Source organism: Poecilia latipinna, unplaced genomic scaffold (genome assembly GCF_001443285.1).
Source record: "Poecilia latipinna isolate Pla-1442-1.1 unplaced genomic scaffold, P_latipinna-1.0 Scaffold4318, whole genome shotgun sequence".
NCBI lineage: Eukaryota > Metazoa > Chordata > Actinopteri > Cyprinodontiformes > Poeciliidae > Poecilia > Poecilia latipinna.
Genome location: NW_015116934.1, coordinates 1 through 11475, shown reverse-complemented (window position 1 = coordinate 11475; position 11475 = coordinate 1). Strand labels below are relative to the sequence as shown.

General features: G+C 37.6%; 2 protein-coding genes and 1 long non-coding RNA gene across 6 annotated transcripts in view; 2 read left to right on the top strand and 1 right to left on the bottom strand.

Moving 5' to 3' along the window:
- The window catches only part of LOC106942492 (interleukin-21 receptor-like), a 10768-nt gene extending 8185 nt beyond the window's left edge, over window positions 1-2583 (bottom strand). Inside the window, exon 1 of the mRNA XM_015025772.1 lies at window positions 2453-2583. Coding sequence (XP_014881258.1) covers window positions 2453-2558 — 106 coding nt within the window. The 5' untranslated portion in view covers window positions 2559-2583. The remainder of the gene's footprint in view (window positions 1-2452) is intronic.
- Window positions 1-3137, top strand: part of LOC106942494 (uncharacterized) — a 10560-nt gene extending 7423 nt beyond the window's left edge. The window contains exon 3 of the long non-coding RNA XR_001423639.1: window positions 2438-3137. This is a non-coding gene — a long non-coding RNA (uncharacterized LOC106942494). The remainder of the gene's footprint in view (window positions 1-2437) is intronic.
- An 840-nt stretch (window positions 3138-3977) lies between these two features.
- On the top strand, window positions 3978-10857 carry LOC106942493 (coiled-coil domain-containing protein C16orf93 homolog). 4 transcript variants are annotated; one of them, XM_015025773.1, is made up of 9 exons: window positions 5409-6402; window positions 6674-6708; window positions 6790-6855; window positions 6938-7101; window positions 7831-7901; window positions 7994-8110; window positions 8906-8981; window positions 9053-9109; window positions 10327-10857. In XM_015025773.1, the coding sequence occupies exons 1-9, from the start codon at window positions 6385-6387 to the stop codon at window positions 10476-10478; spliced, it is 756 nt and encodes a 251-aa protein (XP_014881259.1). In that variant the 5' UTR covers window positions 5409-6384; the 3' UTR covers window positions 10479-10857. The 4 variants fall into 4 exon arrangements, with proteins under 4 accessions (XP_014881261.1, XP_014881259.1, XP_014881263.1 ...); XM_015025777.1 differs by having other exon boundaries at window positions 5412-6071; window positions 6795-6855; XM_015025776.1 differs by having other exon boundaries at window positions 5413-6071.
- Window positions 10858-11475: the final 618 nt, after the last annotated feature.

Sequence of the window (11475 nt, the reverse complement as noted above, 5' to 3'; positions counted from 1 at the left end):
GAATAGATGGTTAGAACAGATAAATGTGTGGATGTGCCAAAACTTCTGGTTCTGCTCTGCATCCCCAGAACCAGAACCAAACGAGGAGAAGCAGCATTCAGTTTCTATGCACCACAGATTTGGAACAAACTTCCAGAAAACTGTAAAACAGCTGAAACACTGAGAGCCTTTAAATCTCAACTTAAAACCCACCTGGTTAGAGTTGCTTATGGCTAAATTAGGGTTAGAGTGCGGGTTTTGATGTCTTTGATGTTTTCTATTTATTAATTTCTTTTTATTTCTCTTTCTCACTATCTACGTGTTAATGATGTAAAGCCCCCCGGAAAACGTCCCAGTTAAGCGACGTTTAACTAAAGTCCTTCGGGGTTTAGAGTCCCAGTTGACGGCGTTTCAACTAAAACCTAGAGGTTGGAGTCCTTGTCAAACGGTGTTTTTGACTAAAGTCCCAGAGGGTTGGAGCCCCAGTTAAACGACGTTTAACTGAAGTCCTAAAAGGGGTTTTAATGTTTTTATCTTTTTTTTTCAAAATCTCTTTCTCACTGTTTATTACATGCTGTTTTTATTTTAGTTATGTAAAGCACTTTGAAATGCCTTGCTGCTGAAATGTGCTGTACAAATACAATTTGATTGATTGATTGATTGATTGATTGATTGATTGATTGATTGATTGATTGATTGATGTTGGTGTTTAAAATATTACATTTAGAAGTGTTTTCAGAGGAAGTTTTAAGTGGATTTTAGCTTTTATAACTCGGTTCAATGTTGCTGAAATTGACGAACAGGAAGTAAAGTTTTCGCTCCATTTCTTTAATTTCTTTTGTTTTAAGCTTTTTTGCCTCATGTTTCAGATCTTTAAGCAACATCTGAAGCTCTGCAGGCCTAATGCCTCAGCATAGGTCAAAGGTCATGACTTAACACAGTCTGCTGTGAATCTGCTGTTTTTAGTCACTCAGGTTATTTTTTTATGGTCTGAAACTCAGTCAGAGTTGGGTTGTTGATTTAAAGTGACAAAATAAAAACAAAATAAATCCAGTAAATACTTTTTAAATGGTGCTAAAACTTCAGTAAAATACCAGAAACATGATTTTATCACCATTTTCTTCTCATCTTCTGTTTGTTTCAGTTTCTGACGTCAGACACAGAAACGCTGAGAGGATTTTAGAGCCGTTGTAACCGAGCGATTTATTAATAATTTCTGGGTTGAGTTTGTTTTTGTTTCAGCTGTGCGTTGTTATATTTGTCTGAAATAGACCAAAGTGTTTTATTCTGCCTGACCGAGGCTTTAGACGTGTGAAAAGTCAGACGCCGAGACGTTCACAGCCACTGCTCAGAAAAAATAATACAAGATCAAACTATCAAAGCCCCCAGGGGCCTTTACAGCCACCGTTTCAGTTTTTACTAAGATTCTCTTCATTTGAAGAGGAAACAACAGCTAAAGTGCAAAAAAAAATTAATCCAAGAATATTTGACCTAATTTCTGGTGCAAATATCTTGAAATAAAACAAAAATAATTTAAAAAATGAAGTTTCACCAGTTAAAGCAGCTTGTTTTATCTGATCGGAACAAAACATTACAAAAGTTTCAAAGTTCAGGATTTGTGCTTTTCCCCCCAGTAAAACGCACTGTAAAAACAAACTCTGGTTTAGTTCAGTGGACGCATCTCAGTGCGCCTGAAATACGACAAAATTACGTTACATTTTCAACAAACGGGAGCTTGTTTTAAGTCAATAATTTGTTAATATTGATAAAAATGACTGGTTTTGCTTGCAGGTTATTTCATTTATAATATGGAAAATATATAATCTTAAAAGTGAAATAATCTGCCAGTGGAACCAGAACTTTTTATAATCAATATTAAAGAATTATTAACTCTAAACAAGCTCCTGTATCTTACTGAAAAGCTACTTGTAAGTTTATTTTGTTTATTTTTATTGTGCTGAGATGTTTGCAGTAGATACTAGACTAACATTATGTGGTAAGACTTTGTGTTTTTGCAGTGCTGATAAGGAAGACTGAGTGTTAGCTTCTAAAACGGCCTCCAAATTGCATATTAATGCTTTTTTAAGTACATTTAGTGTGTGAAATATTAAAAAAATTAAGCTAAAAGCATTTTAAATCAGTAATTACTTAAAACTGATCAAAAGGTTCCAGTTCCACTGGCAGATTATTTCATTTTTTACAGTGGAAAAACATTTTTAAAGTGTAATTATCTGCCAGTGGAACTGGAGCTATTACTGAGGAATTACTGACTTAAAACTAACTAATATTTCTCCATTTTGTCTTATTGAAGATACTTAGAAACTAGATCAGAAATACTTTTTAAAATTTGTGTTTTTAGCAGAAAACAGTTCATTAGTTTCTCATAAAACATGAAATCTAATTTTTAAAGCTTTAAAACTTTGATCTGCTGAAGCTAATGAAGTTTTTCTGTTGGTAGTAAACAGAGTGAAACCTGCAGCCGGGTCTCCTAGCAACCAGGTGGAGCGGAGGAGAGTCAGGATCAGCAGCTTCATCCTCAGAGGAGGCCGGCGCTCCATCATCATCATCATCATCATCATCAGCCGCTGTGCCGGCGCCGGCTGAGATCTCTGCGCTCTCTGAGGTTTGCAGCAGCAGCTTTAAAGCAAACAGAAAGAGGCGGGATCCGTTTCTCACCAATCACCTGCTTCACTCAAAGAGGATGTTGTTTGTTTTGTTGTTTTATTCTAAAAGCAGCTGAAGTGTAAAATGAGCCTCAGGTTTAGCAGCAAAGCCTGACTTCATCAGTGAACATCCAGGCTGCTGGGTTTCTCTCATTAGATGAATGTTTGTGAATCATGGATGCTTCTGTTGGTGGGACTGTACGGACGGTTTCATGCCATATTCACCATGTGGTGAGGCTGGTTTTGATCACTGCGCTGATAAACATGCAGAGATGAAACGAAACGTGTCACGATAGATGTTACCATCTGAAGAAGCAAACAGCCAGCGCTGAGCGTCGTTTCACTTTCCACTGGAGGAAACTGTAAAAATTTAACAGGTTTAATCACAGAAACTGATTTTCTGCTAGAAAACGTAACTTTGTTTCAGAACGCACCGATCTGCTGTTTTCACTTCTGATACCGATACCGATATCTGAGGTTTACTATCGGCCGATCGATAAAAAAACAGCAGCTTAAAACTTTTCTTTTTTTAAGCACAAACAGATGAACTGAATCATAAATTTATTTGATAACTCTGCAGGAGTTCAGCGCTGAAACATGGAAAATCAACTTTAATCTGTTCAGTCAGAATAACAGCCAATGGAAATAAATAGAACAAAAACATTAAGTTTACCTGAAACATAAACACCAGAAAATGCTTCAGAAAATCTAATTATGAATTATAAATTTAAAATAAATTGTAAATCATAGAATTAGCCTGAATAGATCTAATTCTAGAGTCAGGCTCATCAGAGCCGGCCCAAAGCATATGCACATCACCAGACGGCAAGAGCCCGAAGCTAGCATATACATATATAAAAATAAAAATTTATATTGATAAATATACATTTAAACTTCATAATAAATTTAGATTTTATAATAAAATTAATCAAGTAAAGCACAGCGTAGTAAAAATACTCCTAAATGTAATTTTTTTCGAAAACACTATTTAAGTAAATGTAAATGTTGTGCAACCAGAGATTACAATTAGTAACCATTATTGTCATTTTGGTCATTAAAATACCAAACATCCTGTATAGTTTGGTCTGTCTGATGATCATTTTTAAATATGAGATGATTGATCATTTGATCGGTTACTCAGAACTTTTTACCTTTTTATTTTTACTTCAGTGAAGTGATTGGCTGCTCTTCCTAACTCTGATCTGACTACAAAGATGAACTTTCAGATCTTCTCTTATTGTCTGCAGCTTTTTAAACCGTAAAAATAATCTAAATATTTTTCAGTTTCCCTCAGTTTGGGTGTTGTCGGCCCCTCGGTGGCTGCTGCAGCAGGAACAGAGGAGCTGTTGTGCAACGCTGCAGCAGCAGCAGGGCTGGGCGCTGCGGCGCTGCTGCTGCTGCGATGCTGCGATGCTCAGATAAAAACCCCCGAGGCCCACGGCTTCCTTTAGCGCCTCTGATTCTGTAGATCTTCAGCTGCAGCGTTCGATGAGACCGACACCATGAAAACGACCAAACGATTCAGAACGACCATCTGGAGGAAAATAAAAACCTGACAGCAGCTTTCAGAAGAGCTGAACGCATTCTGCTGCTGTGAGGTCAAAGGTCAAAGCGATAACAGTCATCTCTGCTGCGTTTGGGTTGGGTTGTCAGAAACATCTCATCTGGCCTCGCCGCAGCAGAACTACAACCTGTTTTTATTAATTAGCAGCTCGACTCCTGGCCTGCAGCGCTGATGGAAATATTTATGTTGCGCAACCAGAGATGTGTTGATCTTCGGCACCGAGCGGCTCTGCAACATCTGATAGCAGGAGTTTTTTAAAAAACGTCTTCATCTGTGGTGGTGAAACTCTGATATGACGCGTCTGGATGACATGAAGCGCTTTGCTATCACACTGATAACAAGGATTTTAAAGGAACATCTGCCTGATAACAAATGGTAGTAAGAGAAAAAATAATCAGTGACCTGTGAAAACATGAGATGTTTTTACTGCGAAACCAAAGAGAGTCAAATTTCTGCTTTTATCAAATAAAGTAATATTTGGTATTTTAAAGTGTAATAAAGGTCATTAGAAACGAAACTCATGTGCATGTTTCTACCTGAGGTTTACTTATTTAAACTGGATTCTGAGTTTAAAAATCCAGTTTAAGTTGGTGTCCAAACTGTGGTCTAGGGGCCATTTGTGGCCCTAAGAATTATTTTTTTCATCCACTTATGACAAGTTGATCATAGTAAAAAAACTTGGCCAGCAAAATAGAAAAGAATTGAACCAGAAACTTGTGGCAATTATCTGTTTTTCTTTTTTGATGAAAAAAGGAAAAACAAAAGCCTTTTTTATGTTTTCAGCGATTTACAGATTCCATAAAAGTTTTGTTCATTTTTGAGCAGGTCAAACTAAATAAAAGGGAGAAAAAAGTTACAATAAATGAATTTTTGAATTTTATATTTAATGAGATTTTTTGGAATCTGCTGATCTAAAGCATTCCCACATCATGATTCTGCCACCGCCATGCAGACAGGTTCTCTCTGCCTTGGTTTTTTTCTTTTTAACTGCAATTTAAACTCTTATGCTTCTTTTTTTTCTCGTCACTCTTCCATAAAAGCCAGATTAGTGGATTCTACAGGTAATAGTCGTGCAGACAGACTGTTCCACCTGAGCTGTGGATCTGTGCAGCTCCTCCAGAGTTCAGACTCATCCCTGAATTCTGGTTCTGGATGTTATGTTTTCTGATGATCCTGGATTGTGATTGATGATCGTACCTGGATTGTGCTTCAAAATCTTTTAAACACAGCATTTATCCTTCACTTATCTCACATTTTTCCTTCCACTCAGCTTTCAGAGACTCTGAATATTTTCATTCTTTGTAAGCCAAAATCACCAAAGTTACAAGATATAAAGCCTGGAAATACTTCACTCTGTGTGATGATTATGTAATGACCTTTCCATTAACTAAACATGATTCTCATTTTACCCGTTTTGGCCATGGCCCCCGCCTGGCCATCCCTTGGGGCCACCACTGGTTTCATACACGGTTCTGCTTTATTGATTCTTTAAAATGTGTTTTTATTGTTTACATTAGCATTTTTCATGACCTGCTCTGGCCACCCCTTTGAACATTGTCTGGGGCGCCAATAAAAAATATTTTTATTTATTCAGATGGCTAACAGTTATTAGCATGGTGATCTTTGTGGTGGATATTACGTCCTCATCGTGTTTATTCATTATTTACTTAAATGAAACTATGATGTTAATTTTTCTCATGCTAATATTTTGGGGGAACAGTTTTTAGTTAGGCTAGACCGGAAACCGGAAACTGGCTGGCCGTTGTTGCTAGGTTACCACGGACTCAAATTGCTAGCAGCAGTGAGCACGGTGGTCTCTGTGGTGGATATGTTTGTTCCTCGTCGTGTTTATTCATAATTTCTTTGTGTGTCTACTTACATAAAACTATACTGTTATTTCTTTCCATGCTAATATTTTGGGGGAACAGTTTTATTTACCGGAAACCGGAAGCTGACTTTGCGCCGTTGCTAGGTTACCACTGACTCAAACAGATGCGTGCCAGTCGCTTTGCAGTCTGTTTTAGATCCTCTAAACCTAATATTTAACATTTACCAAACCCTGTGTTTCGTTTTTTGACATCTTAAACGGTCACTTTAAGTTTATAAGCAAATAAGTATTTAACAGGTTTTTTTGTTTTTAGTTCTGAATTGTTGCAGTTTGTTAACTAAAGAAATAAAATGGACACTAGTATTAAGGTAAGCTCCTCACGTAGCCAGCTGGCTGCTGCTTTATTATCTTAATTGTACGTTTATTTTTAATTATTATTTAGTTCTTTTGTTTTAATTGAGTTTTTTCATCAAAAATGATTAAAAAAAAAACTACTTACAAGTTAAAGTAGGGCCCCAAAATACCTAAAATATGATGCAATGCATATAGAAATAAGCAGAGACACTGTGTTTCTCCATGATTATTTTTAGCTTAGTTTAATTTTCCCAGGTAATAAAAACAGATTCCTGTTCTCCATAGGTACCTCGGGACCTGACAGCAAAGTTGTTGCTATGGTGACATCTCATTGCATTTTTGTTTATCTACACCAAAAATCGCCCAACGTCAGGTTTTAACCCGGGATTTGTTCTTCCCAGGACAGACATCAGCTTCCACGACATGGAGGTTATTGACCAAATCCAGTCGGTTCCTGATCTGGAAAGGTGTTTCTGTTTTCGGTCCTTTGGCTCCTGCATGCCTGAGAGGCTCCATGTTCTAACCGGCTCTCCCTCTGGTCTGTGGCAGTGCCCTGTGCAGCGTGTTGGCTGTCGACCTCCCAGAGCCAAAGAAAGCAGTCCTGCTAGAGCTGTACGTCCAAACGGTGCTTTTCTGCAGGCAGCAGGGCTTCAGTAAGGCGCAGACGTCTGCACTGGTTTCCATCATCAAATCCATCCATGAGGCCAACATAGGTGAGCAAAGCTCAGCTGTTTTTATTATGAAGCATTACATACACTGTACCGCATATTTTAGGTTAAATATCCACTGAAAATAGTGCAGTTTGTAACTTTTATTTTAAAATATGTTGTATTGGTTAGAAGTGTCTCCATATCGTGACGGTTTGTGATGAGTCAGATAATCTGTGAAAAGATCGCTCCAATCCACTTCCTCTCTGAAGAAATACACCAAAAACAACCAATCAGAGCCAGGAGGCGGAGCTTAGCGCTGTCAGTCATCCTTGTATGTTGCTAAACGTGCTAAAGGCGAGAGACAACTTATCTTACAGGAAAACCATTTATCTGTCTTATAACCAGAGTTGGGTAGAAATGAGTAACTTTTGTTGAAAAATGTACTTTTAGAAGTATTTTTACCACGCTGTACTTTTTACTTTTACTTGAGTAATTTTATTATGAAGTATTTTTACTTTTACTTGCGTGAAATTTCTGGATTTTCTACCCACTGAATAAAAAGCTAAAATGTTTTAACCAGAAATTCACCAGACANACTCACACCTGCAGTTTCTGTTAAAGTTTAATCAGTTTTTTATTGAAAGTAACGGATCTAGAAAAAATTTATTTTGCCTGATTTTATTTTTTGTAACTTATATGAATTATTGTAATTTCCACTTAACTTTATATTTCGGTCTGATGAGGTTTTAGATTAGTTTTAAGTAAAGGGAAATATTCTTCTTCATTTTGCAGAAACTCCTCTCAACAACTCTGAGCAGTGTTTCAAGTACTGCAACGACCTCCTGCTGTGTCACTCGGTCAGGGTGTGTGTCACCAACAGGCCTGTTTTAGTCGCAGCTGAACTTTTATCTCACCGCCGCGTCGCCTCCTCATGCGCTCGTCTCTCTTCCACCAGAGACCTCCCTTCAGCGTCAAGCTGTTCAGCCTGGATGAGGTCAACTGCGTTTTAAATTACATCCAGGACCATTACCTGCGGCACGACAGACTCTACAAGTACATATTCACCCCGCAGGTAACGTCCGTTCAGCCCAGCTTCTTCCAATGGGAGTACGGGAGCATGGAAAATCCCAAAGGTCTGTTTTAGTTGGGAAACTTTCAAGATTTTCACCCAATATGGAGAAAAATCTGCCCTGTTCAATGGCAGATTAGGGCCATTGTAGGTAGAAAAAAACAGTACATTTTTGCCAAAAAATCTCAGATTGTTTTAGAAAAAAACATGAAAATTTCTGAGTTTGAAAAGTTGAAAATCTGCTAGAAAAAACTAAGATTTTCTTTTAAAAAACAAAACAAAACATGTAAAGTAAAAAATTACCAGCAAAAACACCAAAAACAAAAATTTTGAGATTTATTTCAAAAAACAAGGAAAATTCAGAGAAAAGTCACAAATATGCTAGAAAAACTCAAATCTAAGGAAAAACATGGAACTTTTTGAGATTGAAAAGTCAAAAAATTTGCTAACAAAAATGTTGAAATTTTGAGATTAATCTCAGAACTTTTCCCCAAAAATATAGAAATTCTGAGTTTAAAAAGTCACAAATTATCTAGAAAATCTTTGAGAAGAAACTTCATTTGCTTTTTGAAATTTAGAAATTTTCTAGCAAATAAATCTAGCAAAATAAATATTGTTTTTCTACAAATTTGGTGTGTCCCTTTTTTTTTTAGAACAAATAAATATTAAAATATTCTTACTTACATATTTTAAAAGAAGTTTGGGATTTATAATTTATTTTCTGTGATTCATTCGTGTGACAATATGTGGAGTAAAGTTGGGACTGAATTATTTTCTCCTTTTTAAATCTCCCAACAGGTAAAACTTGACTTGTTTTTAACTTATTCTGGGAAGGGAGGAGAGGGGCTGGCTGCAGACGAGTCCGCTGAACAAGGTAACAGTTTCTCTGTTTAACCTGCATCAAAACTGGAGACGAAATAATAAAAAACTTTTCATCCAAAACAGGGGACGATTCTTCTGAGACAGAGAAAACTTCGGCCATGGAGGAAGAAACTGCAGAAGGTAACATGACTTTTACAGTTTACTACAAATTCTGGTGAAGATTTGTGAAACTAAATCTTATCAAGTAGTTTCAGTTTCTAGTGCGAATATCTCAGTACACTTGGAATAAAACAAAACTAACTTACAAATAACTTTTCAATAAGAAATATGAACTTGTTTTGAGTCAGTAATTCCTTAATATTTATGAAAAATTAGTACTTCTAAGGAAAATTTTCATGTTATAAGGGAAATAATCTGCTGGCAGATTTTCAGACCTTTGTGGATTCTTATCAATCAACAAACAATAAATTGATAAGTGGCAATTTTCTTAAAAACCGGAGTTTTTTTCTTCAGTCGAGAGGGTCGACCATATTTTAATAACATAAAGACAAAATTTTTCATAACATGAATAATTAAAAAACAAATTAAATGTTAACATTTTTCGTGTCGGATGCATTAAATACTTCCTGAATAAGCAGAAATTTGTGGTTTTCTCACATTATTAAACTCTATATTTAGAAAAACAGGAACATTGTAAGTTGCTCAATAGAAAAATAGAAGATGAAACGAGTAAAATGTGAAACAGTTAATCCCACATTAACAGAGGGACCTTCATCCAGAAGTACCGCCTGTTGTTGCTGAAACTTCGCTCCATGAATGATTTAACTCATTACAATCCTCAAAATCTCCCGTTTTTATTGACATCCTGTTATAATTTTCCTTGGTTGTTCCCTGTGGAGTTTATCTACTGTTTAGATTTCAAAACAGAACCGCATAAAAGGTATTTAACATCCCACACGGGACTCTGTTCGGACCGTTTGCCGTTGCCGTTCCGGTCTGGCCGCCATCTTTGTTTCAAATGGCTCCGCGTAGGGATGACCAGCGGCGCCCTCTGCTGGATGGCGGTCAAACTACAACATTAAAAGGTTCAAAATGACGTTATTAGTCAATCATTTAATATTTAAAAATATTAAATATAAAGTTAATATCAAAGTATAAAGTTAAGTGGAAATGTTGGTATTTTAATGACCAAAATGACAAAAATAAGTGACTCAAGTAAATGTAACTAGTTGCTACCCCACTGTGATGGGAACCAGTTTTAATCTAATAAACTATTAATTAAATGTAAGTTTACAGATAGCATCTATAATTTTAAGGTTTCTTAGAGATGTTTTATCAGGCGGCTATCAAAATGGCCGTCTGTGTTTACAGCATGATCACTGTGTGTCGTCCTCCAGCCTCCGTGGACCTGAAGGCCCTGGTGGAGCAGGAGGTCAAGGAGCAGATGGAGCAGGTGTCCAAGCAGCTGGACCAGCGCATCAAAGAGACGGTGTCCGAGCAGAGCAGCAAAGCCCAGTCCGCCAAATCCGGCAAGAAAGGCAAAAAATAACCAGAACAGCCAACGTTAAATTAAACTACTTAACCATCTGTTTTATTGTCAGTAAAACATTTGAATTCACATACAGTACAATCCTGAAGCAGGCACTTTAAATGGAAATGATCAAAGCAAAGAGTCGGGAATGCTGCTGCTGGCTTTTACCATCAGTGAGTGGTTACGTTGTTGAGGAATGCCTGAATCAGAACTACAGTAACCTACAGTACCGACACCCAACTCTGGAGAGTCTGAGCGTTAAAATAACGAGGCTGTAAAAATAACATCTGAATGTTTTCATTTCCAATTTCCTTCTGCAGGTAAAAGTCTAAATATACACAGTGTACTTATGCAAATTATTGTGCAACGTGTCCTCCCATACGAAGTGCATCGCAGAAAAAAACATTTCACTCACAATCTTGGATCGACAAGATAAGGAATATCAACACATGCATCTTGAAGTCGCAGCGATGCGTTCAGGCGTCGCACTTCCTGATCCCTGAATTGCACATGTCAGAATTAGACAGTAACACGACGTGGCAGCAACATGCACACAGTTAAATAAAAACAAACTAAAAGCAACGGCTCAGCTTTTACAGCGGCTCTACGTCTCAAAGTCCTCCAGGCCCAGCAGGACGATCTTGGCCGTGTTCTGGAACAGAGCGGCCCGGTTCTGCTGCTCGCCCTTCTTCACCCAGTGGCCGTAGATCCGGAAGGCGCAGCCGTCGATTAGCTTCCGCACGCCGCGGAGCGAGTACGGGTCTCTGGCCAGAACCTCCCGGGTCAGAGGTCGCGCCCGCCGGTACCGGCTGTACATCCTGATGCAGGCCAGAACGCTCACGATCAGAACCTGGACGGGACGAGAAGAGAGAGATGCTGCAAGTCATCAAGAGTTTAGTCACAAAGCTGCTTTTATTGCAGAATGACGGCGCGTCGCGGCCACTGCAGATAAAAACTCAGAAATTTAGAGATTAAGCTCAGAAATTCTCTAGAAAAAACATAGAAAAGTCAAAAT

Bases quoted from the DNA above. Each gene is read 5' to 3' on its own strand.
- LOC106942493 (XM_015025773.1), top strand. The intron at 8,111-8,905 runs GTAACGTCCGTT...ATCTCCCAACAG, and splicing joins AGTACATATTCACCCCGCAG to GTAAAACTTGACTTGTTTTT. The intron at 8,982-9,052 runs GTAACAGTTTCT...CATCCAAAACAG, and splicing joins AGACGAGTCCGCTGAACAAG to GGGACGATTCTTCTGAGACA.